Source organism: Ambystoma mexicanum, chromosome 2q, assembly GCF_040938575.1.
Source record: "Ambystoma mexicanum isolate Mex_15411 chromosome 2q, UKY_AmexF1_1, whole genome shotgun sequence".
NCBI classification, from domain to species: domain Eukaryota; kingdom Metazoa; phylum Chordata; class Amphibia; order Caudata; family Ambystomatidae; genus Ambystoma; species Ambystoma mexicanum.
The window spans coordinates 436,224,188-436,250,630 of record NC_090924.1 but is presented as its reverse complement, the minus strand read 5'-3'; the positions used below and the strand labels follow the sequence as shown (position 1 = coordinate 436,250,630).

General features: G+C 45.7%; 1 protein-coding gene across 3 annotated transcripts in view; it reads right to left on the bottom strand.

Moving 5' to 3' along the window:
• Positions 1-26,443, bottom strand: part of LOC138569477 (chemokine-like protein TAFA-1) — a 495,533-nt gene that overhangs the window by 66,106 nt on the left and 402,984 nt on the right. For all 3 annotated transcript variants that reach the window (XM_069647477.1, XM_069647478.1, XM_069647479.1), the window contains exon 3: positions 4,686-4,826. In XM_069647477.1, coding sequence (XP_069503578.1) covers positions 4,686-4,826 — 141 coding nt within the window. The remainder of the gene's footprint in view (positions 1-4,685; positions 4,827-26,443) is intronic.

The following is a 26,443-nucleotide window of genomic DNA, read 5'->3' as shown; positions in this document are numbered from 1 at the left end:
GGGAACCAGAGTGTGATTAAGTCCCATCTTGTGGCTATTTTACTGGCCCAGAGGATCAGGCGAGAGTCAGATCTGTTATTTGATGGTGTCATGTAACTTGTAATAGGGGGTAGTGGTTTCTTTAGTTTGCCTGAATGAGTGTGCTGAGGGATCATTAATAAAGTCAGAGTTATGGGTAGTGATTCATATCTTGTTTAGTGTATGGTAAATTGCAGTAGGTTCGTTTACTTTATTCATGTAGCGCTATCACTTCCGAGTGCTAGCAGATCACAGTAGACGGGGCCCTGGGTTTGCAGAGGGCAAGGTGTTAGTGTTTTGGTTCATCCCTGGATAACCAGAGTGGACCTCCTTTTGGAATCTTGAGCCCGGGTCTTCTAGGATGGCTGAATGTTCTGAGTGTCCCGTAGCAGAGCATCACACTAGTCTGAGCTTGTGATGCACAGCACACAGATTCCAGCCCTGCAGCTCTCTAGCTTTGAACTCGCTCTCTTTCCACTATCAATGGGTCTGTGGTTGACCAATACGATAGCAGGGATGTTACTGCGTTCAGGAGGGCACTGTAACCATCACTTGATATGGTAGATTTTGGTGTTGGTCTCCATACCATGTTCTGCGCCAGGGACTTCACCTTGGTCGGATTTGGTAAAGAGCGTATCCTCTGGATTTTGGGCTACACCCAAACTTTTGCAGAGCATCCATGATTCCATTTTAAATTCTTGATGGAACCTCGGGATTCTGGGGTTTACTTTTCCTTCATTCCATGTGAGAGGGGATTTGTTCTTCAGAGTGCTAATGGCACTGACCAAGGGTACTATACTTGCACTACTTTTTGGGAGAGGTCATAAAGTTCATGGCGTATGGTACCTTCATTCCAGGTATATTGGATTCTCTCGGCTCCAAGAGGTAGAGCTTGCAAAAGTTAAGGAAAACAGAACAACAGAGCGTTACATGCATAAAACCCTAACAGGATTTGCACAAGGGCAATGATTATTGAAGCCAAGTTTGCATTTAAGAGTCTGGTTGCAATGTGATGTGGATGTAAGGCAGTCCTCAGCCTTCAAACCCCTGGCAAAGGAACTCTTGTGCCTGCCCAAGGCAAAACTTCGCCATCCCTGTCCCCTGATGTTAAGGACACTGTTGTGGTTAACAGTATTTCACTGTTATCAATGCTGGCTGCTGTTAAGCCCCTTCATTCATTCATTTAATAGCTAACAAGAGGGAAGACACGTGAACGCGGGTGTCTATGCTCGCAGCAAAGCTGCATCTCTATTGTCCCATTTTTCTTTCTCTGCCCCCATGATGCTCAGTGTTGGTTGCAACTGGTATCAGACGATCAGTCAGCCTTTGCATTAAATATCTTGATTACTGTAAAAGCAGTTAGTACACCTACCATGAAGGAGACAAACACATTGTAAACACACGGACATGGAATACAATGGTGTGTGCACTCATTGTGAGGCTGGGTTAAGCCTAAATAGCGTTTCCCTGGATATTTTCATTTTGTTCCTGTGATTTTGATATTATGCCATTAGTGCTTTTACAGTGCCTGCATTTCTTTCTGATTCTTCTTGTTAAGAAGAGCGGCATGTGTCATTCAGAGGCGAGACACATTTGCAGGAGTGGATAACATTCAAAGCTATCTGTGCCACCCACTCAATGCACAGTGATGTTAGCCCACCTTAGCTGATAGACAACCCTGCACTTTACTCTGTGGCTCTCTTCTAAATCTACTAGTAGTTTGGGCAATCAGTCACATACAGAATGGAGGACTATTTTTTTGGGCCGCGCACTCCTAATATGTGGAACTTCCTTCCACCAACATTCGTTCAGTCACCGACCATCTCCTGTTTCTCGGAGCCATTCAAATCTGCTCATTCATTCATTCTGAAAAAAATCTGCGTTTCATTCTTACTGCACCTGTCAGTTCCAAGGCGCCCACGTGGGTGACTGCATGCGATATAAATCTATAGATCTGCATATAGTAAACGTGTAAAGCAGTCTTTTGTCAGACCTTTAAAATTGGCATATTTGAGTTTCCTCATAAGTTAGTAAAAAGAGGACAGCTTCTGGCTACAGTAACTGTAGGTGTTGGAAAAATCCCCTTTCAAAAACTCTGTTTGAAGTATATTTGCTTCACTTGGAAAGCCCAGGAAAGACGCTTTTGCAAACATGAAGTGTTTAACCGAATCCCTGAAAGGAAAGGGATTCTCTAAGGGAAATTCCACAGCGTTCAAATTAGTGTCAAAACAGGTCCTACCAGCTATATGGAATTTCACATACCATTAAGATGTAATTTATTTATTTATTTATTTATTTATTTATTTATTTATTTATTTATTTATTTATTTATAAAAAGCTGCTTGATTCTTGTGTTTGGGAGATTTAAGAAGGGCAAGGCTCACCAGTCACTGGAGCCTTCAGCAAATCCTGACAGAACGGTAACATCTTTGCCATAGTGGAAATTGCCCCGCCCAAGCCAATCCTTTGTATGATGCAAGGTTTCCTGTCAGAGTAGCAGTGATTTGATTGGATGTCTACTTGTGTGATGCCCCTTATTTACTCTATTAATAAGGGATACCATTGACTGAAACCCGTTGGCCTTTCTGCATGGCAGGAGCACCTCATCTCTCTTTTGCTAGGAGTGAGGGACCTTTCTTCTTTCAGGGTTGCTGCGCTCTCACTCAAATTCAATAAAAGGAAATCAATAGGTCTGCTGAGCACCATTTGACTTAGAGGATACACTAGTGCTTGAACACTCACACAACTCTGTTGTATAGCGCATGGCGTTGGTGGAGGGAGCCACATTGGATGCCTCACTTGCGGTGAAGAAAACCTGTTCTACTAGGTGAAGACTGAGATTGGAATTATTGCCCCAGATCACATGTGCATGACCTGTGCACTATGTGCTATTTGTTAAAATAGCCCTAATCAATCAGTAGTTGAGAATGCCAATCTGGTTGATTCACTCTTCTCAAGTAATCATGAAGTTATCAGACTTGACAAAATAAAAGTCTAATGCTAATTTGCAAAGATCTTGTACATCATCACATGCTTTTGATGTCCTTATGCCAATGCGTTCCAACCTTTTCCTGGTCTTTTTCAGGACTGGGTTCACTGCTAATACTTTGTTTAAAGTAGTAGAGAAAGCTTGCGTCCAAGGCCTTTCCCATGACGCTCTTGGTCCAAAGTTGTAGACCTTAATGCTGTTCGCTGGCCTTGAAATGTAGTGTTGAGTGTGCCCTCTTGCATTTGTAGAATTGAATTATAAAACCTATTTAGGTGGGATTACAGTACAATGGCATGTTCGGTTCTAGGAAGCACCCAAGCTGCTTTGGGGGTCCACGAGTCTATCTCCAAGAGGTGAAGACTGGATGTTCTTATTGCATCACTGCCCTACCAGTGACTAAGGAACAGCAATGCACCCCACCGGACATACGTTGTTAGGTCCTTCTATTGCCTTGAGAACATCCCTGCGAGCCTTGTAGAGAGCCATTGTGCTGTCCCTCTTTTAGATGCATGTGTTACGGTCAATGTGAAGTCCTGCTACGCCACAAAGACAATGGCCCTCATTACAACACCGGCGCTAAACCATGGCGCTATTAGCAACATGGTTGGTGCCGGTATTGTAACGAGTCCGCCATGGTGAAATGGGGAAGTACCACCCCATTCCAAGGTTGGCGGGGCGGTACTTCCCCATTTCACCATGGCCCTTCCCCATTCCCATTTTCGCCCCATAGGACATAATGGGAATGGGGAAGGCGGTAAGTGTGGTACCGCAAATTGCGGTACCGTACTTACCTCGGAAGTCCCTTTGCGGGTCCCTACTTTAACGGCTGGTCTAGACCAGCCGTTAAGGTCGGGTCCTGCAAAGGGACCTCGTAATTAGGTGCTAAGGGGTTAACGGCGCTGCAGCCTTTTACGGCGCTGTTAACCCCTTAGCGCCAGGGTCGTAATGACCCCCAATGTAAGCAAACGCATGGCCTTTCTTTTGACTGTCTCACTATTTAAAATGTTAGCCGCTGGACTCAAACCTCACCATGTCCTGTTATAATACCGTGCCAGCTCGCGGTGAGAGCATCCACCCCGGGTACAGGTGGCTGCTCAGCAAGAGTTTAGACTTATAATTTCCCTGCGTGCTCAGGAGAGGAGAGACTGAACCGCTGTATCTTATAGAGAACTAGCAGAAGTACCCGTTCTCTGAATGGGTTCTGTAGACAGACATGATAACACTGATTCAGTAGATCGCTGTTCCGATTTGCTTATCGCTTGATGTGTGTTGCACCCTGAAGTAAAGGAGGAACAATGCAAGCTTCGCCAAGCCTCAAACCCACAAATTTCGAAAATCCGGGGAACGGGGTGTGGTGTCCAAATGTTATGTAGCCAGTAATGTCTGGAGCATCCTAACAGGTAACTATGCACAATTTGGTGCAGATTGGTGAAACAGTGTGGAATTGTATAAGGAACAATGTTTCACCACAAATCCCACCACAAACACATTTTCATATATATATATACATATATGAAAATGTGTTTGTGGTGGGATTTGTGGTGAAACATTGTTCCTTATACACATCTATATTTTATATATATATATATATATATATGTGTGATTTTCATCGGAAGTAGGCATTTCTATTTTTAGTTTGGCCTGCTTAAACACCTTTTATTGAGAGTGCCATACTCACCATCTATGCATGACGGCTTGGCTCGCGTTGTACCGGCTACTTTGCCCGGCAGGCAGGAGCACTTGACTGTCTGCGAACGTTCTTCGATGCGATTCCGGTTGCAGCACCGGTGGGCCGCAATCACCTCACAGGTGCCACCACCTGCAGAGTACGAGAAGGGAGGTGGCATGAGTAACAATGAGAGCGCCATGTGACCAGTCTAACGCAAAAAATTAAGCTTCATCCACCAGAACACAGACACGTCAATTCTGAGGTTCAGCAACCATGTTTGCAGCGGCAAACAGAGCTCCTATAACTGAGGCATATAGCAACACAGCGACTTTCACAATACTACCAGAATGAAAACTGGCATTTACACCTAAAAGGAAACTATACTATGCTTCAAACCCTGCCTTCATTAAGCAGGAAAATAATATTGTCTGATGTAGTCCCATTGTATTGTTCACTAGCCCCTTGGAGCGTCTCATGTGCTTGATGGAATTGCCAATAATGATCTCGGACCCAAACGACCGGACAGACTCAAAGAATATGGCAAAGTACTACTTTATTACCAGCTCAATAAAGTAGGGCAATCTGGTGAACAACAAAATGTAGTCCACGCACTCACGCTTAAGTTTCGATTATAGAAAGGCTTTATACCTCAATATGCATCATCTATGACATCCTCCTACGTGGCAAACTGTAAAACCTATTGAAGGGAGGGATTGGTTAAGGGAACATATGTACCTATATATCATATAAGTATTAGTAATTTTACTGGATACCCCTTATCTGGTAGGCACACCTTGAACCACCTCTAAATACGTACAATACAGATTATAGCAGAATAACGGCAGTGGGTTGGCTTGTGCAACATTGTATAGGTTGTTGCTACATAGACCCATGATTCTCCCAACCTTGGACTTTCCGCTTGTTAGTAGCACGTAAGCTAAGCGAAACTCGGGTGTACAGAACAACGTCAGACTACTACCCATTTTTCTGTGTATGTAGATTCACTTCATCTCTACTCACTTATTTCTTTGGTGCACATGATTTCTTCATATTCGATTACATGTTTCTCTTGTTACATCAGTTACATCTTCATTCTTTAAGTATTTGTATATTGTTTCAGTGCTTCTTCGTGTCTTTCCGTCATGACATCACTCTGCCCTCATCCGGTTTCACTTATAGCTCTTTGATGTCCAATGGTGTGTGCAGACATCCTTTCAGTGCGAGGGTACATTCGGTACGGTTGTCTGAGTGCATATCGTCGTTCATACACCAATGCAATGTTGGGACAATACCAGGTGTCACACATAGGGCTCTGTATGATGGAGGGGAGGAGTCGCGAGCTACAGATGACATGTACATCTGCTCCTCAGCAGTATATTTTTTTCAAATAGACAAGTCCGTTGCAATGATTCGCCTGACAGTAGCAATAGCCATCTTGCGTAGCGCCTGGTGACTTGTGGACGCTCTATGATGCCACCTGAGATACAGCTCTGAAGCTTCCATAGGTGTGGTAACACCTGTGTGTCGAAAGAGCGGATGCCATGCTGTGCTGCAACCCACCGGCATACCCGGGAATGTACTTGTGATGTTTGGTGGATTACCTTCAGGGCAGCAGTGATGCTAAGGAGATGCACTCGGGCTTAGACTGGCCTGTCAGGCATTGGACCAATGCCTGAACAGACCACATTTTACTTTTATTTATTTATTGGATATTTGTAAGGCGCCTATATAACAAATGGTCTTTTAAGGTGCCACAAGGCAAAATGGGGAAGGGGGGGAGAAACAAGGGAGAAAGCTAACAAAAACGGTCCTACTATGCCTTATGACATTGGGATCGTGCAAGTGCAGTAACAAGAAGTGCAAGGGGGGGAAGTGCCATTTTGTGTGAAATGCAAAGTGCTAGGGTCGTAAGGGGAGTGCAGGGCAATAGGAGAGAGTGAAGTGAAAAGGGAAGGGTCAGGGGGTGGAAGAGGGCCACAGGGGCTGGGCGAGTGCTAAGGGGAGGCCAGTTGGGCAAGTGCCAGGGATTGCATCGGGTGCAGGGTGTGGGGTCTGCATGATAAGTGTGAGGAAGGGGGTCAACTGGGTGTGGGGGGGCTGATGCCCTGTAGAACTGTATCATCTTGAAAAACCAGACTTAGATCTTCTATCTAAAGGGCTGTCTTAGGTCCCCACCGCGAGAGCCGATAGGTTCAACACAGAGTTGGAATTGCAAAAGTTCTTTAGAAACATACGGCTCAAACATTTTTTCGAGGTCTATCTCCCAGCACACCCAAATGAGAGGGGATCAGCCCTGGAGGCAGTGCCTAATATCAGCGGCCTCAAAGAGAGATCCACCTTCACACCCCCGCCCCATACTTGCACACCTGAAATCATTGCTTTCGAGAATATTGTAACCCGGGAAATACTTGAAGTTATCAGGAAGAAGAACCACAAGCCAGACAATCTCACAGGAGAAGAGAGAAAAAGCCTTGTGAAACTATGTGAGGAGGAATGCATCACCATTAAACCTGCAGATAAGGGGTGTGGAATAGTTGTGCTTGACACATCCATGTACGAAGCAGAATGTATGCGACTTTTGGACGATAGGAGGTCATACAAGAAATTGGCTGTTGACCCCACGTCGAGGTTGCAAGACGAAATAAAGAGTCTGACGAATCATGCAATATGTGAACAATGGATTAGTGCAGATGAGGGCCGTTTTTTGAATGAAATTTGATCTAAGAGAGCTGCGTTCTATATACTTCCAAAAATCCATAAGAATCAGACAAATCCTCCTGGCAGACCTCTAATGTCTGCCATTGACTCTTTGTTGGAACCTCTATCCGTTTATTCGGAATTCTTCCTTAAGCCCTTTGTTCTAGAGATGCCATCATATGTGAGGGACTCGACGCATATAATTAAAATTATCAGTGACATCCAAGTGGAAGAGTCCGACATTTTGGTCACTATGGATGTCGAGTCCCTATATACGGCAATCCCCCAACTAGAATGTCTCCAAGTTTTGGGAAAATATCTCAACACGAGAAGGAGACCGCATCAGCCCCCGACTGAGTTTATCCAAGAGTGCATAAGATTAGCGATGACCGAAAATGTCTTTATTTTCAAGAAACAACTTTAGAAGCAACAGAAGGGGGTCAGTATGGGGGCGACATTCGCTCCAGATGTCACCAACCTATACATGGCCGACCATGAAGATAAGTTCATTCTGGGTTCCAATAATGTGTTGAGTGCCCACCCTACATTGCAACTCCATCTAATACTTTGGAGACTGTACATCGATGATGTATTTTTAATTTGGAGGGGTTCTGTGGAGTCAGTAATGGAATTTCATGATTGGCTAAATCAGTGTGACATGAACATTAAATTTACTATTGAGTATAGTCACCGTCAAGTAAGTTTTCTTGATTTAGTTATCAAGAAATCCGGGAACCAACTCATCACCACTCTTTTTAAAAAAAACCCACTGATAAGAATTCTCTTCTTCATTTCAACAGTTTTCACCCGTCCAGTTTACGCCAGAACCTCCCTTACGGGCAATTTTTGTGTATTAGGAGGAACTGTGCAGAAAAAGACGAGTTTAAGGTACACACAAAACATTTAAAAGAGAGACTTATAAATAGAGGGTACCCGAGGAGACTAATTAAAGATCAAATGAAAACAGCTGAATGCACTATTCGAGATATATGTCTTACTACTCGAGAAAAACAAAGGAGGGAACGTCTTGTATGTGTGACAACATTTAATCCTGTAAGTAGTGATATAAATAAGATCATAAACAAACATTGGAACCTGATAAAACAACCAGGGTCACTTATACAAAAACCTATGTTTGCCTTTAAACGTAACCAAAATCTGATACAGAAATTGGTACATACTTATAGGGAACCAAAAAAAGAACAAACTATTAATAACCAATGGGGATTGCCCCCGATTCTTGGTCACTATAGATGTGGCAAATGTGTGGCTTGTCCACTTAGTGAAACTACACGAGAGTTCAAGTACGAGGAAAAAGTCTGGAAAATGAAATACCATACCAATTGCCTGACCAAAAATGTCATTTATGTTATTAAGTGTCCATGCCAACTGTTGTATGTTGGGAAAACGACACGTGAAGTCAGACAACGAATTTCAGAACATCAAAGCTGCATAAGGAACAAAGTGGCTGACAAACCCCTTGCGTAACATTTTGTTAAATTCCAGCATAAAGACATAGATCTACGTTGGTTTGTACTTCAACACATAAAAAACAATACGAGAGGAGGTGATATGGGGTCAATATTACATCGTATAGAACAGAAATGGATTTATACTCTGGATACGGTCCGGAATGGACTTAATGTTTCAGTAGAGTGGAACAAGCTGGTTGTAAAAAACTGAGAGGTAGATCATATAGTTGAATTGTGCCTCACTTAATTTGTGCATAATTTTGTTCTTTCCCAACCCTGTTACATCAATGTGGAATATAATTGAGCAAAAATGAATGTATGCACTTAGATGTTTGGCATACCTTGCACTCTGCTGAATATTGGATTTTGGGTCAGTACTCTAGGTTTATTAATCGAGAGCCCTGTAGATTCATGTTGGAATGGAGAAATGATGTTGACTAGATCTTATTGGGGAGTATAGACCATAATAACAGGGTGAACACTGTCAGGTGTATTGATATACTGATGACCCTGTTCTGACCATCAGGGGGTCCCCCTCCCGTTATAATCATGAAGAGGATTTTAATTTTTAATTTTTTATTTTCAGATGTCACACTGATGCGTGCCGATAGCTATTGTCAGATGTCACACTGACGTTTACCGCAGCACAACGTGTCTCGTAAATATGACACATGACTACACTATTGATGTTTAATCATTCCTGAGACCGATACCTAATAGTATGTTTGTGCTCTCAGCTCAATCTTAGACGGCATGACGAAAGGCATATCTAGTTGTACTGTAGATATCTAGTTGTACTGGAGCCTTTTTGGGGGTTATCTGAGTCCCTTGTTTGTGTTTCGAACGCTCGAGGCAATGTTTGCTTGTTAATATAAAGAGGCCGTCCCCTTTCTATGTTCATTACGTACGAGTGTAGAGTCGTGCCGCTGGATTGTTTTCCGAACGCCACAAACCTGTGCCGGTAAGCCTGTGATGATTACTGTCTCGTATTTAATGGGTTAGATCCAATTTAAATATGTAAGTTCAGCGCCAGAGGCGGTAAAAAGGGGACTGATTAGTTTTGCATTCCGTTGATTCGAAATCCAGGTGGGGCAGCATTGAATACGCGTGAGCGAACGCTGCATGCACTTTACGACCACACGAGTGAATATATCTGAGTAGTATCAGGACTCGATATAATATATTACTTTTGGGAATGTAGTAGACTTGATCCTGAGGGACTGATGGATTTCTATCTCCACCATAACAGAAAACTTGTATTATAATCCTGAGTTGGCATGTGTAACTCTATTGAACAGTGTTGTGTGGCAGTAAGACCATACAAGTTACTAACTAGTATGTCTCCTCTACTCTTACAGTGGTAGAAGACCCTGGAGAGGTCTGTGCATTGGTCCATATGTGAACTATCCGGATACAACAGTTGGAATGTATCAGTTGATTACGCCGAAGGAGTGTGAACGAATTTTTATCGCATGGATCAACAGAGATTGTAAGTGTACTTTTGTATATTGCTTTCTAATGTTTTTTTAATGGAGTGTAGCATGGCTTGGTGTTTGATTATTACCTATCTTGGGTGATCAAAAATAGACCTAGTGCTATGCTTTATTTATCCACAGGATGTCTAGAATACTATAGAGTCCTGTGGAGGATTGATTCCGACGTTCTACTTACATACCCCAGAAGTTGGGTCTTGGGGGTGAGTAATCCTTGGTGATTCTATTCTGTAGATACACTTTTTGTGACAATATTAGTCACCGTTGAAATAAAATAGGGATGACACTCTTCTGATGAATGTATATGTATGTTTTTTAGAATGAACATTGGCCTACACGCTTTCGAAAAGGGCAGAGTTTCTTTGTGCCCTACGTCCTGAAGAAGTCTTTTGAGACTGAAACACGTGTCGACGACTTGCAGACGACTAGCAGTGTGCATCTGGATTAATAAAAACACCAGTTCTCTGACACCTGATACTTTGGACTGGGTCATCAGTACAGGCAAAAACTAAGGAAGATTATACTCAGAGCAGTAGTTGACACTGCCTTGATATGTCAAATTGGTTTTATTTTTGATGGTTTGAAAGTGAAAGTATGGGATTAAGTGTGATTGCATAAGATATGAATGCCCAAGTGATGGAATGAAGTATTTGATTTTATGGTTTTACATCATACATACATGAATTATGTGCAATTTGTAGTTATGAAATATTAAAAATGTATATTTGAGAAAATACTTTGTGTCATCCCATTCTACTGGTCCACTTTGTTTTCAATATAATGTACTTTACCTGGGATTAAAATTGCAGGTTTATTCCTTTTCTTATTACCTGAACTCAGAGAGAAACCAGGCCGCCAGTCACTTAGGCAGACGGGGCATTAGCAGGGGATGGGGAGAAGGAAAGAAGAAGAAAAACAGGGGGTCTTGAGCAGCTTCCGGGAACTTAAGGCGCTCTGGCTCAAGCCTGAGAGGGGCAGGGAGACCATTCCAGAGGGAGGCTCCTGCGGGGAAGAAAGATTTACCCCCCACTCTCTGCTTACAGAAGCATCTGATCTGCAGAGAGTTGGAGCAAGAGGATCGAAGGGCTCTAGCAGGGAGGTATTTAGGGAGACATAGTTGGATGTAGCGGGGTCCCAGGCCCCAGAAAGCCTTCTGGATGACGCAGAGGGTCTTAAACTTGATCCTAGCAGCAACCGGGAGCCAGTGGAGAGATTTTAGTGCTGGGGAGATGCTGTCCCTGGGCTTGAGGTCAAGGATAAGATTCACAGTCCTATTCTGGATTAGTTGAAGGGGAGGATAAAGGCAGATTGAGGAAGGGGATGTTGCAGTAGTCTACCTTAGAGAGGAGCACAGCTCTGGAGACATTCTCTGGGGGAAGGTGAGGAAAGGGTGGATGCCTCTGAGGAGTTGAAGCTGATAGTGGGCCTGCTTGGCAAGATCCGTGCTGTGCGGAGCGAAGTAGAGAGACTCAAAGATGACACCAAGGTTTTTTGCCTCACAAGAGAGTGAGGGGAGGGTAACAAAAGCGGGCAGCCAGAGGGTAGGAAGGAAAGAGGGAGCTGGGGTCCCAAAGGGAAGGATCTCAGTTTTACTGCCATTAAGGCAGAGATTATTGGCAGCACACCATGCCTGAATAACAGTCAAGCAGTCAGGGATGAGAGAGGAGCGAGGAGGCAGTAGAGGGAAGCTTAAAGGAGAGCTGTATGTTGTCTGCATAATACTCGAAGTGAGGAGAGAAGGAGGCGATCAGGTTGGCCAGAGGGGCAAGGTAGATGTTGAAGAGCCACAGCAGGAGGATAGAGCCTTGAGGGATGCCGTAGGCAGAGAGAGTGATAGGGGAGAGAAAAGGGCCCAGTTGAACCGGGCAAGGTTGGTCGGAGAGGAATGAGGTCTACAAGTCCAGTGCCAGGCCCGTGATGCCAATGGTGTCACAGAGCCAATTTTTCGGGTTGGCATGATTGACCGTGTCAAAGGCAGAGCAATGATCCAGAAGGATAAGAACGGATGGAGAGTTGAAATTGAGATTTGAGAACAAGTCATCATGGGTGTTCAGGAGAGCAATGCACGTGCCTCTGGCTGCTCTGAAGCCAGACCGGTGGTCATGGGGACAGCCAACAGAATCAGTGTGTTGGATCAGTTGGGAGATGAACAGCTTCTTCAGGTGTTTGCCCAGGAAGGGGGTGATAGAGATAGGGCAGTAGTTAGCCAGGCAGGAGGGGTCGGCAGAGGAGAGGATGCCCAAGGGAGTGGTTGAGGGATAGCCAAAAAGAGCCAGTGGAAAAGGAGTGATTGCAGAAATCGGTAAGGCTGGCGCAAGGGAGGCAATGTTGTCCTTGATAGTTCTGGAGGAGCAGGGGAGCTCCTGTTTGGAGGAGACTTTCATAGAGAGGACTTGTCTAGAGACCTCATCTGGTGCTATGGGTGAGAAAGAGGAAAGTAGGAGGGAACGGGTGAGGGGGATCAGGGGAAGTCTGAGAGCTGGGGAAGGAGGAGAGTGAAGACAGGATGTCCTGAGTGTTTAGGAAGTGAATTCAATCGAGAAATCATTTTGAATATAAGCCAGAGTGAACCGGATGGGAGGGAGGCTGATATTCAAGAGGGATCTGTGCCTGGAAGAGAGGGACCCAGGGGTGAGTATCTCCCTCCTTTCTACACCCATTGTGCTGTAGGTTATTCGCCCCAACGAAGGCTCCTCGAGGGGACGTGGAACCCACGGCATTGTCATGCACTGGTGTACCTACTGTCCCTTCAAGTACCGCCCCTATGCTCCAGTCTCAGAGAAATGTTCTGGGGATCTCTGAGAACAAGTTCCACATGAAGTGTATCCACAATTCTATCCCGGACACACCCGAGATCTCTGAGCAACCTGCATCTCACAACCTAGAGGGGCATAAGGCTGCCACCCCTTCGACCGCAAATTCAAGTTTCCACAACCAAGGTTTACATGATATGGGACTCTTGATATGAAGGATCAGTTCTCTGATTAGCCTTCTGAAAACTCTGGAAGACCCTAATGACCTCAAAATCGAAGTGGAACCTGCCTGTTGGGAAAGGGCTGTTGTTGGGAGCTAATCCCACTTGTACAAACTCTATTGATATTGATTGTTTATTTGTATAGCGCCTATACACAGGTATTTCAAAGCGCTTCAAGGCAAGGGAGGGAGCAAAGGAAAATACAATGACATTCTTACAAGGCCTTGAGACATCAAGAATGTGAAATTAACTATTGTACTAGGCCTGATGACATTTCAGATAGTGCAAGAGCTTTGAGAAAGATAAAGGAGGGGAGGGAGGGGAAGGTAGGAGATGAGACAGACAAGCAACTATCATACTAGGCCTTACGACATTTCTGGTAGTGCTGGAGATTGACAAAAGGTGAGAGAGGGGGCCGGGGGGACGAACAAACCAAGCGACTACCGTATTAGGTCTGACGACATTTCTGATGCATAGAAGTGCATAGAATATAGTGAGGGGAGCGGGGGAGAGGAGAGGAGAGAGGGAAAAGACAGGGAGAGGAAGAGAAGACTGAGAAGAAGTGAGTGTGGTGAAAGAGAAGAAGAAGCAAAGCCGGCGAAATAGTGTTATAGAGCACGTAAGCAAGTGGAGAGAGCACAACAAATTGCTGAGGTCACTACTGAACACAATGTTGCAAGAGATCAGCAAGTTCAAGCCAGGATTCAAGTCGTAGATGGCCACAAAATGATTCAAGGTCAGCATGATTACGTGATGCTTAAGGAAGTCCAGCATGAGAACAACGAGATTCAAGATGGGTTAACAGGAGTCCAAAAAGTCAAATCAAAGCATTAGCAACAAGGCAGTGATGGTGTCACCATAATATGTCAATACAAACTCCCACAATGGACAGGGAGGGATTGTTGATGCCGGGGAGATAGCAGTAGAAGGATGTCTTGGAGGGGGGACAGCAAGATGAAGGATTCAAGCATACAAGCATCCCAGCGTCAAAGGTGATGTAGTCGGCAGGATCAAACCTGCGCGGGGAAACCCCAATGGATTTCAAGTCCATCAAAGATGGACATAAAATGGTGTGTGCTGGACATGTCAAAGAGTTAGTGTTCCACTAACTGCTTGAACTGCTTAGAGCATTTCTGCGACAAGAGATTCACAAGGCGCTGGCTGGTTGAGGAGCTCCCACATACACTGGATCCAGTTCCTGAGTGTTCATCTGTCGATCTGATGCTGCCTGGAATCGGAATGCTTCTCAATCCCGTCATAGCTCCTGGCCCAGATGAACCAGCCCTATGTTGCAAATGCTCCTTGGTGCTTGTCGAACTGGCAGCCCTGCAGAAACTTTTACTGCTGATCCTTGAAAATGGCGGAAACCTAGGAAGTACCACCCCAGGGGAACTCTCGATCTAGAGGGAGATAGGCACCAGGGGGTTGGAACTTGCTGCGCAGAAACCTCAGAGTGCCCCCAAGTCGGATACGACTCGGTTTGATTTGCATGACTCAACTACTCTTGTGAAACTAGTGGCCAATGTGGGCCCGCGGGGGCCAACTGATGTTGGCACTGACTCCACAATCATCATCCCCCAGGTTAAACCTCCTCAAATGCACAGGCGGTGGAGGGCACGTGAGAGGTTGGCCGAAGGGGGTCAGCATATTCGAGAGGGATTGGGGTCGGAGTAGCTGACTATGGTATGTCCCGAGAACCGGTGACTCGTAGCACACCAGCTATATCTGCCCAAAAACTGCAAAATGCTCAAGGTCCAGATAGGTAAAATGGCCAACAGCTGCGGGGCCCAAAGAATGGGAGTGGTATATATGCATGGGTGTCCCAAACGTACCAGCGAGCAGTCTGAAGACGGAGAATCGCTTTTGAAAAAGTGTATCCACTAGCTGATACCAGTTCATAGGTGTTGATCCTTAATAAGAGATGACCTTATAAGCTGCAAAAGACTATGTTGTAATGAGAGTAACACACATGACTCTATCAGGCTGGACCTCAGGGTGCCGAGAATGGCCGCTGAATTACTGGGCATCGCCCTGCGTCGCTCTTTAAAGTCTGACAATTCAATTGTAATTAGCACTCTCCTCTCTAGTAAGAACATTTGTCCCCAGGATTGGTGATCTTGTCGGGTCACGGATCTAAGTCTTCACTGCTTTCTGGAGCCAACACTGTCCCACTAGGAAAAAGATCTGTGCTGTCCACTAATGTGTGATGGGATACATTTCAAATTTTAACCAGCAGCGCATGCTTTAAATAGTAGCGTATTGGTCTTACTGATGCTACAGTCGTTGGATACAGCCCAGACGAGATATAAACTACAGCCTGATGATGGGGGGCGGGGGTTCACATGGTGTTGATCAATGGTATGTGTTCTAAATGTGGACAAGATGTATATGTGTACTTTGATGGCCTCACGGCCGGATAAAGTTGAAATGATGATGATGGTATAAACGGGGCCCTATTCTGGACTTCTTACCTGACGATAAGAAAGTGGAAGCTCTGGTGCTGTTCCGGGAAGGGGAAGTGGCCTGGGACCACGCCATTACAGTGGCAGTAGACATAGGTTTCTGGCAAATGGGCAACAGAGTGTTTACATTCTGTATGAGGTTTGATGATGTATGATGTTGACGGGGAAGTCAGTTGGTATAGAATCCCAAAATTTAGCAGCCGATTTACTTACAAATATGCTTAGACTATACCCCCTTTCTTCCCTCCAGATTATGGGCCACCCTAAAGGGTTAAGATGCACTCAAGCGATCCCAAACACGACCTTTTGCTGCCACATCACCCCCTCCCTTTGTCTGCTGCTCTTGCAGCGGCTTCCTCCTTTCTTTACCTTATTCCTACTCCTTTTCCTACACCCCAGGCGGGGTCACAATACACCAACTCCCAGAGAAGCCAGGTCCTCTGAGACCGCTGTGGTGGTGATTTGACACGTAACGTATGCCTGGCTACTCATTCCATTCTCCAGACATGGGGATGATATTCTCAGTTACCCTCGCCATGGGCCATGCCTGGCAGTTCACGCCATTTACTCACACCTTTTAACAGCCATTTCTATACTTGCCCGCATCCTGCCCTCTGAGATCTTCCAATCTCTTGTCTCTGGTGGTTCCCGCCTACTCCAAGAAAGAAATGAGGGCGTTCCGCCTTCTACAGCCACGTGCCTCAGTTGTGGAACTGCCTACCTGCCAACATCAAAACAGGCACTTCCTTTGAAATGTTCAAGGAATCCATTCAACATGGCTCCCCCCGTTAATGGGCGGACTCTCACAAGGAAAACTCTTCACCGAGAAGTAATCAATGACCGCCTGCTCTAGCACCTCACCTCGGATGCGCAATCCTACTCGCCATCCCATCTCTGGGCCGACCCTCCCTTATAGCGGAATCATGAGCTGGCTCACTCGGTGTTGCTTCCCCCCACCCTAGGCCTCTTCTTCCTGTTATCACCCAGAACTGACCCATGCGATGAGGATGTTCACACTGTTGCTAATGCTGTGTTATTGAAGTCTTTTGCATTATTTGGGATTTTGATCCTTTTCATACTACATGCTGTATATGACATTAATATCTGTATATGCCTAATTCTTTATATATCTCTTATATTTATTATACCCGTTGCACTTTCTATAGGGCTGTGTGTACGGACACTCCCCCCTTTGCCCTTTGACAGTTCAAGCCGTGGCTCTTCCACAGTGCCAGTGGGCGAGGGTGCTGGCGGGTTAGCGCCCCTCGCCCATTAGGGGCGATCGGCCCCTGTTGTCTAGACGCCGCTTTGGCTGGCAGCGACCTGACCTGCCAAGACGCCAGCTCCTGCTTTTCCCTTGCAGCGCCACTTTCCCGCAGCCCCTCTAAAAGGAGACACGAAGCACCTGAGGATGGGGAAGGTGGGTGGTGCCAACCCTTGCACGACAGCCGCCACCTCGACGATGGAGGTGCTAGCAACACTCACATCCAGGCCTCACACTTCCACCGCAGAAAAGCCAGTCTGCTAAGAATAAACCTGCCGCAGACACTCTCCCAGGGGAGAGAGAGAGCTCACATCTAGGGAGGGGCACGGAGCGCCAGGCAGCTGCTGGCTGCCCCCGACTCTGCCCTGTGAAAAAAAGGGCCTTGCCCAACTTCCGGGGTGTCTCACCAGGAGACAATCTCCCAAGGCAGAGAGCGCCAGGCAGCAGCAGCCTGCCCCCTCTTCTGCCCTGGGAAAAGAAGGCCTTGCCCCAACTTCCGGGGTGTTTCACCCGGAGACACTCTCCCAAGGGAGAGAGCGCTAGGCAGCTGCTGGCTGCCCCCCCTCTGCCCTGGGAAAAGAGGGCCCTGCCCCAACTTCCGGGGTGTCTCATCCAGAGACACTCTCCCAAGGGAGAGAACGCCAGGCAGCTGCTGGCTGCCCCTCCTCTGGCATCGGAAAAGAGGGCCTTCCCCCAACTTCCAGGATGTCCCAGCCGTAGACACTCTCACAAGGGGGAGAGCGCCAGGCAGCTGTTGGCTGCCCCCTCCTCTGCCCTGGGATGGAGGGCCTTCCCCCAACTTCCAGGGTGTCTCAGCCGGAGACACTCTCCCAGGGTAGAGAGCTCACATCTAGGGAGGGGCAGGGAGCGCCAGGCAGCTGCTGGCTGCCCCCTCCTCTGCCCTGGGAAAAAAGGGCCTTGCCCCAACTTCCAGGTGTCTCACCTGCAATTCTCCCAGGGGAGAGAGCGCCAGGCAGCTGCTGGCTGCCCCTTCCTCTGCCCTGGAAAAAAGGTCCTTGCCCCAACTTCCGTGGTGTCTCACTCGGAGACACTCTCCCAAGGGAGAGAGCTCACATCTAGGGAGGGGCACAGAGCGCCAGGCAGCTGCTGGCTGCCCCCTCCTCTGGGAAAAGAAGCACTTGCCCAAACTTCCGGGGTGTCTCAGCCGGAGACACTCTCCCAGGGGAGAGAGCTCACATCTAGAGAGGGGCACAGAGTGCCAGGCAGCTGCTGGCTGCCCCCTCCTCTCCCCTGGGAAAAAAGGGCTTTTCCCCAACTTCCAGGGTGTCTCAGCCGGAGACACTCTCCCAGGGGAGAGAACTCACATCTAGGGAGGGGCGCAGAGCGCCAGGCAGCTGCTGGCTGCCCTCTCCTCTGGGGAAAGAGGGCCTTGCCCTAACTTCCGGGGTGTCTCAGCCGGAGACACTCTCCCAGGGGAGAGAGCTCACGTCTAGGGAGCGGCAGAGTGCCAGGCAGCTTCTGGATACCCACTACTCGGCCCTGCGAAAGAGGGCCTTACCCCAACTTCTTTGCTGTCTCAGCCGGAGTCGTTCAGCCGGAGACGCTCGGCCAGAGTAGAGAGCTCTCCTCTAAGGAGAGGCACAAAGCGCCAGATAGCTGCTGGGTGCCCCTTACTCCCTGCCCTGGCAAAGAGGGCCTTGCCCCAACCTCAGCGGCTTCTCTCAGGTTTGGGGCTTCACGTGGGCTCACATTTCTACATTCACAGATGGGATCGAAGCATTTCATCGTGACCTGCAGCTGTTAACATCAGGCTTGTACTGGCCTGTAGGGCAACAGGGCAATAACCAACATACTAGAGTGGCACAGTTCTTTTGGACAAACCGGGACAGTTTTTATAGACAAAGGTGGCCTGTTAGATCTGTTAATACACTGTTACTGACCAAATAGTCTTTAAAATACACTATTCAGTGGTAAAACCCCAACGCCACGCCCCCTCCCACACGCAATCCAAACCCCCAAACACACCTGCTGTTTAAGGGAATGTCCAGTGCAGTGCATTAAGGTGCAAGTTTCAACTTTTTCCTACACATTTATTTTAAAAGTAAACCATTGGTTTCTTTTTTTTTTTTTAAATAAAAGTATAGGAACAGTAAAACTTTTTGGGGAAAAGTATAGGAGCACAGCTCCCAACCGCTTCGACCACTGACCCTATTTGCAACACATTTGCACCAGAAACGCCCCCCCCCCATTTCCCCGGGTCGTTCTCAAACAGTCATGTAAAGAACCAATTACATTTTCCATCGTTGGGACTCTTTTTAATTGGTTCATGTTATGCCCCAGTCAGACCCTGGTCCACATCACATATTTCATGGTTTATGTATTTGCACCTTGGAATTTGGTTAGCACTGCATGCTTCTAGGGCTGCTTCAGGGCGCTGAAGTATCTATAGCACGGTGGTGGCTTAGACTAGCGTGGTATAAATATTGATGTGCACAGGCATTTCATCATCTTTTGAAAGAACCCCCATTTGCTTGTTTTTGGGCATTATCTTACCCCACCCCCACTCTTATCTGAAACCAAGGATTCTTTAAAATGTGTAACACCCACATTACGTTTAAAGATTTCCATCACTTTGTCTTTTTTTTTTTTTTTTTTTTTATACTTTCTTTAACCTAAAAGGTTTTTAAAAGGTTTTGTGTTCAAACTCTTCGTTCCTGGGTTCTTTTACAGGTTACAGTTTACTCTACACATCTTCTTTATTTGCAGTCGCGAGTATTGTGTCCAAGATTTTGGCGGTTGCAGTAACCCATGTAGTACGCCCACCTCCGATTAACCTAGCCCACCAAATCTCTTCGTCAAAGATATGTGCCGCTGCTAAAGTCGTCTTCAGGTAAGAATTTCTTATAGACTCTACGCCTGGACAAGTTAGGAGTAGGTGTCTAGTGGTTTCTACCACCACTGGGTCTAAGCAGAATCTGCATTTGTTTGTTGTTGCTAACCCTCTTATCTTGAGAATTTCGTTAGTGTGGAGTAAGTTGAGACGAGCTCTTAAAAAAGTGTTCCTCAATTTACGATCAGGATATCTTTTCACAAAGGGTTGGAGTTCATGTAGTTTAAATGTCATGAATGGTAAATCGGCCACCAGTTTGTAAGAACCTGCTTGTTCCAAGGTGTTGACCCAATCAAGCTCGTTTAATTTCTTTTGAATTTTCGTTGGGTTTTCCACCAGGTCTTTTTTTGAGCAATTGATTTCATCCAGTTTCGCTTCTTGATCCTTATACCACTGGGTCAGGACAGCGGAGCAACCACTTTCAGCTTCTACATCTATCGCTTCTAGTAGTTTCGAGCGTTTTTCAAGCAGTAATTTTCTAAAAAGCATCATGGTGTTCCTTTCTACTACTGCGGTCAACGAGAGCTGGCTCATTTCGCGTCTTATTAATACCAGAGGTGTGGAACTCGGTAGATTTAAAACTTCTCTCCAATATTGGCTTTCTAACATGGGCCAGATTTTTTTTGGAAGGCCAGGCATGGCTTCAGCTCCATACACAAGTGTGGGTGTGACCTTGGTTTTGTAAAATTCTATAACTGGTATAAGAGAGAAACGGCCAAATTTCTTATCTATTGCTTTTGCTTGAGATATTAGACTCTTTGTTTTTCTTAAGAGTTGTTTTTGCATGGCGTTTTCCTTTGGCCTATTATCCACCATGATACCCAGATATTTGAATTCTGTCACCTTTTCGATGGGTTCTCCTTCCAAAGTCCATGTAAAAAGATCACTTTTAGTTTTTCCTTTGCCAAAGAACAGAATCTTAGTCTTTGGCTTATTTATCTCCAAGCCATTTGCGGCGATATATATAGCAAGGTTTGTCAGTTGTCTTTGCAACCCTATTGCTGTCTGATCTACTATAATAATGTCGTCCGCATATAAAATTCTTGAGATTTTCGTGTTTCCAATTTGTGGGGGGAAGGAATGAACCATGTGCTCTGTTTCTTTATAGTCCCCTATAAAGGTCAAAAAGAGCGTCGGGGCCAACGGGCATCCTTGCTTGACTCCACGGTTTGTGGGTATCTCATCAGAGAGTGTTCCTAGGTGGTCAAGCCTCACTTGGATTCTGGTGGCCGTATGGAGGGCTATGAGTGGTTGTAGTATACTTGCTGGACACTTCCAGACCCTTAGCTTTTCCCAAAGCCTCGATCTATTTACCTGGTCGAACGCTTGGCTGAGGTCGACGAAAGCCATGTAAGTTCGTGGGCCGCCAGCAAGAGACTTGCTTTTTAAGATGTTAACCGTGAGAATGTTGATGGTTGTTCCCACGTTCTTTTTGAACCCAGATTGAAACGGGTCATTGCATGGCGCGTTCTCTGCCCATTTTTGGAAGTGTTTAAGGAGTAGAGATCCATAAACCTTGCCGATCACATTTAGCAAAGCGATTGGTCGAAAATTACTGGGGACATCTCTCGCCCCCTTCTTGAAAATAGGGACAATCACCACATTTGTCCAGGATTTTGGTAGAGCTTTCGCTGTGGTCACTCTTCGAATAACTGCACTTATAAATTTTGACCAGACCTCCGGATGTTCTTTTAAGTGCACGTTGGTCAGGCCGTCGGGCCCAGGGGCTCTTGAGTTTTTCAGCTTTTTCAAGATGTATAAGATATCTTCTACATCGTGGAGCTCCACCCACAGAGATTGATTTTGTTCCTGGATAATGATGTTGGTTGCAGCGACGTCAAAGAAGAGATTTTCAAAATGGTTTTTCCACTTTGTTTCCGAAATGCCATTGATCAGGGCATCTGAGTTGATTTGATCAGTCGCATTTATCAGAGCCCAGAAATCTCTAGGATTTTTGAGGGACACGCACCGTAGCATGTCTTCTGAGTCCTTTTGATACATGATGTGTCGGCGCTCTATCAGCCAGGACTTGTAGGCCCTTAATTCACGGGTCCAGTCTTGTTTATCGATGTTTAGACCGGATTTCATGTATCTTCTCTTTAGCTTTCTAAGTTTTCGTCTTCTGGTGACCAGAGTTTGGTCATAAGTGTGTATTGACTTGTTTGTAGATGTACTGTTTTTAGTTTTTGGTTTCATGAAAACGTCTAGCAGGTCACTATAGTCCGGTTGTGCAGAGACGCCTTCCAACAGATCTCGTTTTATGTAGTTGGTTGTTAGGGAGATGACATTTTTTTGACTCAAAGCGAGCCGGTTTCCTTTAGGATTCGTTTTAAGCTTTGGAGCGTTCATTGTTTTTTCAGTTGCAGTGACTGGCCAAGTTAGGCATAGCAGATTGTGATCACTCGCCTTAGTTTTTTGAATGTCAAGGGATGTAATGATCGGCAGAAGTGTGGATGAAACGTAGATGTAATCAATTGTGGCCATAATGTTTCTACCTTCCCATGTTGGAGGCAGATTTGTCGTTTGAAATGACGTGGCCACATTTACAAGATTTTTTAATTTCATCAAAGCTGACCATTTTTCACCTCTCAGTTCGGCCTTTGTTCTCACCTTGCCTGAAAATTTCTTAGCACATACGGCATTTAAATCTCCGCAGATAAGCAGATGGGCCTCAGAGTATTCAATATAAGCCTTGTCAATTTCTTTTTCTACTGAGTCCAGAAAGTCTTTATCCGAAATGGCATCCGGATTCCAGTACAGATTTATGATAATCAGGGATGTTATCACTGATTTGGTCGTTATGGTGTTCCAGTAGTTCCATTTTATCTGTACTGAGATCATAAGTAATGATGACGTCAGGATGTTTAACAATTCCATTCCTTTTCCATTTCTGATTGCGATTAACAACCCTGAGGAGGGTCTCCCCTTTAATCCCTTTTTTGCTGTTTCAAAGGCTATATCATATCCGTCTAGGGTGGGCTTTGTAGTTAGCCAAGTGTCCTGTAAACACAGGATATCAAAAGAAGACAAGTCAACGTCACTCTGTACTGTAAGGTGCTTAAATCCACGGGTGTTCCACGAGCCTAGTTTGGCTCGTTTGATGTTTGTTCCTCGTGTAGAGTCGTCGTAGAGCTTTGTGGAAACGAGTTGCTATTTCTTTTGTGTGGTCAAGGCTTTGGGAAGCCAGGCCCAGAGATTTTGCAAAGGATTTGAGTTTTCTTTGTCTTTTCCATCTTTTTGCGATGTTTTCACATTCTGCGTACATGTTCTTTTAATTTGTATTAGTGGACCTCTTGGATTTCTTTCATATTTTGTTATTGACTCGTTCAATCTTCCTTTGTCGTTGGTTTTAGATATTTGAGATGTTTCCAGTATTCTTGCAGCTTCTGGTCGAGGGCTTCTCTTTTCCACACTAAATGTCTTCTCTGTGTCTAGTGATAGGGGTTTTATGTTGTTTTCCTGCCCCAATACTTGTTTTTGAGTCTTCTTTTCACAGAATCTAGAGTCTTTAGAGGAGTCTGGTCTTTTCCTTGAATTGTGGTAGGAAGAGCTGGCTTTCCAGCGTTCAGGTTTTTGTGTGTCTCTGGCTGCTTCAGTTTCACTTAGGTCATATCCTAATTTCATTAACTGTTTTAAGGAATCACGTAGTTTCTGTTTCACTGATGTTGATGAGATGAATAAATATGCAGTTGCTTGACGACCTTCGTGTATTGGTTCCACTAGTAACAAATCTCTTGATTCCACCGATCTCAATTTAGGGATACTATGAAGCAGTTCCATTACCGTTCTTCTGTTGAGGATTACATATTCTCGACAGTTTCCAATTTGTTCCAATTTAAAGGCGGGGACAACCCTCCTCGGGTCAGGTTTTGTTTTGGAAGTGACCCCACTATCCTCATGATCTCTTTCCTTTCTATTTGATCTTACATTTTCTTGGCTGTCTTGCCGTCTATCCTTCTTTCTATATCCGTCACTTGTTTGCTTACTTTTTTCCATTTCTTTGTGTACGGGATTTGTCCCAGTGCCACTATCTAGTTTTGACGCTTTTCTGTGGCTTGACTGTTGCAATCTTTGATTTATGTTTTTTTCGTCCTTATCAGGCGATTTATCTAGGCCCCAGTTTACCTTTCGGGCCAACTTCTTGCAACGATCTTCTAATGAGACAAATGGAAAGTAGTCTCTTATGACTAATTGACCTTGGTCCAAAATCACTTTTGATTGATGTTCACGTGGTGTTTCTCTTTTCGTTTGACACTCCACGAGATCAGAGGCAGGTTTTTCGCAAGGATGGTTTAAGTTTTCGAGGACCTCTTCCATCAAAAGATCTTCTGTAGATTTGGAAGTGTTTGAGGCCCGTGACGTCTCTATTAGATCAATACACACTGGGGTCTGAGCCTCCTGGTTTGTTGGAGTTGAACAGTTTAAGTTTGGTTCTAAACTTGTTCCACCTTTCTGAGGCTTTGTTCTATCATTAAAGCTTTTTTCCTCCACCGGTAGGCAGAAACCCAGTTGCCTCTCGCTGTTTTTTTCTTGAACGTTTGTCGTTCTGCAGTCCTTGAAGATAGAGAAGTCTTTATTTATCATAGAATTAAAAGTCTTTGTTAGATGAATCTCTTACACAGGGCCCGTTGTGTGATCTTTTTTCTCGTTTAAACTGGCTTGGAGATCCTTTTGTCCCTGGTGAGTTCCAGTAGTGCTTTTTTTTGGATTGGCCTTGTTTATCGGAAGTCGAACATTCGTGTTTATCGTTGTTTTCGGCCTTTCGGTGATCTTAATTTCGTTCAATGATAAAAGAGTCTTGCTAGACGCAGTATGCAGAGTTTGTGACCCTCTTTCGGTGGTTCCATTTGCACAAGGTTTTATATTTTCCTCTGGCGATGTTGGTCGATGCTGGACGGTGCAGGCCTTTGTTTTTTCTTTTTCTGCTGCAGTGACATAGCCCTCCAAAAACATGAACTTTGCATGCATAGTTGTCAGTAGGGAGCTATGGTCCTTTAAGGAATCATTTATAGCCTCGTACAATTTTGTGAAGGGCGCCATGGCCACTGCAACTGCACACATCAGCGTTACCATGTCCGGTTTGTTTTCGGATGTTTCCTCTGGCATACAATTTTGACAGGGGCTTCCAACCCTTTCTTTTGCAGGCATTGTGGTTTTAGGTGTATATCTATCTTCAGCCATTGAGATATCCACTTCAGGTATCAAACTTGCCACAAAAATGTCATTTGTCACAAAGCTCTCGTTGTTTATCTCCTCTTTGTCTTTTTCGTTTTGCGTTTCGTTTGTTATAAGTATGTGTGCTTCGATACTGTCCATCAAAATCTCGTTTTCTGGGTTTACTAAAGGAGTTTCGTCCAGTCGGTATTCCGTCCCAGATTTGTTTAAGAATTCTTGTTCTTCGATTTTGTCCATTTGATCGGAGGTTAGATTGCTTTTAGCCTCAAGGCTAGACCCCCGTACAACTGGAATTGTGCTAGGTGTCTCAAGCGGCAGATCATCTGAACTATAGACAATTTCCAGCATGTCGCTGTCACTTATTTCACAAATGTTCTCAAATTTTCTCTTGCGATGTTTCCCAAAAAATTCCACTAGATTTTGTGATGAGAAGATGTTATTTTCTGGTGTGCACTTTTTGTCTGTAGTTTTCAGAGATCGCTTTATGGTCCGTTTTGCTCTCTGTTTGTCAGTGTTGTTCGCGTCAGCTCCTTTGAACTTTCGTAACCGGGCTGGTTTTACAATTTTACTTGGGGGGGGGGTGACCGCTGGTAGGTTTTTCTCCGTATTGTTTTGGGCTGTTTTCAATTTTTTCGGGAGTGGGCCGTCTTCTGTTTGGGCTATCGATGGTTTTAGAAACGGCTGTTGGCTCGAGTCGTCCCTGGCTTTATTTTGGCATTCTTCGTTAGAGCCAGATGTTTCGGCTGGTGTCTCGAGAGGCAGGAGGCGGATTTCCACATCCACCTCCACCGGTATGTTTTTCGTTTTAGCCCCAAAATCAGAGGCGTCATCCAAGGCCCTCAGCAATTTACGAGCCTCGCAATCCCCACGCGGCTCACCCCTTTGGAGGCCCTCCTGGGCATCCACCCCAGGCAAATCGGCAGCACTCTCCAACATCTTCGGCCCATGGGTCTCCACCAGAGGGCGCACGGGTACCTCTCGGTCCCAGGCAGTCGCTTGGCTCTCGCCTTTTCTTGCTCGCTCCCGCAAGTCCGCCCCTCCCGTCTCCCCCGGAACCGATACCGACCGTCCTCCGACGGGCGGCAAAGGGTCCGCGGTGGACCGGGGGCCGCTCTGCGTGTGAGAGGCGTCAGCCGCGCCATTTCCCACCGGCGAGTCGATGTCTCTCGTGCGGGAAGAGCACTCAGCGCCCTTTGACGCCACTACAGCTTCACTCAGCCGACCAGGGGCCTGCACGTCGGAAGGGTCATAGATATCCTCCAGCACAGGCAAGTTGTGATTTCTGTGCTCCGTTTTACGATGAGTGGCCAGCATGACCATAGTTATCTCGCCCCTTGAGTCCTCGCCTCTAGCGCTAATAATATTTGTCTGGGTGCCCT